This window comes from Cicer arietinum, chromosome 7 (genome assembly GCF_000331145.2).
Source record: "Cicer arietinum cultivar CDC Frontier isolate Library 1 chromosome 7, Cicar.CDCFrontier_v2.0, whole genome shotgun sequence".
Taxonomy (NCBI): Eukaryota; Viridiplantae; Streptophyta; class Magnoliopsida; order Fabales; family Fabaceae; genus Cicer; species Cicer arietinum.
In genome coordinates, this window is record NC_021166.2 from 54,720,406 (window position 1) to 54,721,803 (window position 1,398).

At 36.3% G+C, this 1,398-nt stretch overlaps 1 protein-coding gene across 1 annotated transcript; it reads left to right on the plus strand.

Annotated features, from left to right (window-relative positions):
* The first annotated feature begins 603 nt into the window (after positions 1–603).
* On the plus strand, positions 604–1,398 carry LOC101493048 (ethylene-responsive transcription factor ERF023-like). Its single transcript, XM_004510607.4, has one exon. It carries the CDS (start codon positions 670–672, stop codon positions 1,219–1,221), a length of 552 nt encoding a protein of 183 aa, XP_004510664.1. The 5' UTR covers positions 604–669; the 3' UTR covers positions 1,222–1,398.

The following is a 1,398-nucleotide window of genomic DNA, read 5'->3' on the forward strand; positions in this document are numbered from 1 at the left end:
TAATTTCTGAATAATTAAAATTTAGATTTAATTTATATACATCGACAATTTAATTTTTTTTACAAATACATTTAATTAAATCGCTTTTGATAATTTATTATTAAATATTTTAGAAACTGATTTAAAAAATGACACTATAGTGTGATTTGATTGAATTGTATATTAAAAAAGGCAGAATAATCTCAAAAAAAATTATATATTTTTTTTATGGATATATATACCCACCATTTTCTGATGAATAACAAAGAATATACCTTAACTCAAAAAAAAAAAACCATATCAAATTTTGCACGATACCTTTTACCAAATCATTAAACATAAAATTGCGTGACCCAACATCTGAAAATAATTTTCCTAAAAAAACAATTTTATTTAATTTACAATTTGGTAAATTGTAATGTTACCATTGCAAATTACTTGAATAATGAATTGTAAACTAAATATAGCATCACTTGTACTAGTGCTGCGTATTGTACTTGTAAAAGCACTGAAACACGCCAATGCCATCTTTAATTGCATGCTGGTCCTTTACGTAGAAAATTAGAAAGAGTAACTTTCTCTCTCTCTGACCAGGGACACAACTGTAATTTCACATGAGTCACAATTGTGAAGTTTGTTTTATAAACATACAAGTTAAACGCAGACACTGATTATTATAACAAACTCTGAATGGAGCAACATTTGAACTTCACAACTGAAGATGACGTGGCAGTAAAAACCGTTACCGAAAATCCCGCCGAGAAATCCGGTAACGTTCGTAGCGGCACGCGGCATCCAGTTTACCACGGCGTCCGGAAACGGCGGTGGGGAAAATGGGTATCAGAAATTAGGGAGCCGCGGAAGAAGTCGCGGATATGGCTTGGATCTTTTCCGGCGCCGGAGATGGCGGCGAAAGCCTACGACGTTGCGGCGTACTGTTTGAAAGGTCGAAAAGCGCAGCTCAATTTCCCCGACGAGGTGCACCGTTTACCGTTGCTTCCTCCACCGTCTTCAGCAAGGGATATTCAGGCTGCAGCGGCGGAAGCGGCTCGTATGATGGTTAAGAGTGCTGCGTTGCCGGAGAATAGCAGCATTGGTTCTGGCGGTGGGGATGATTTTTGGGGTGAGATTGAGCTGCCGGAGCTTATGAATGGAACGTGGTGGAGTTACTCTGCAGATATTGCGGCGGTGCCGGAGATTGAAGTTCCTCCGCGGCAACAATCGTTCACGGCATGTCTTTAGTGTGTGTATTAATTATTGCTTAATTAAGCTATCTTTGTATAACAACTATATGTGTTTTTCTGACAATAATAATTGTAACTATAATTAATATTGGTATTAGTATTAATTTTTACCCACTATTCTTATCAGTTATAAATCAATGTAGACCAATCTACAATTATCTACAATTTTTTTTTA

What these genes read in the sequence shown, in the direction of transcription:
- LOC101493048 (XM_004510607.4), top strand. Translation starts at nt 670, where the DNA reads ATGGAGCAACATTTGAACTTCACAACTGAAGATGACGTGGCAGTAAAA.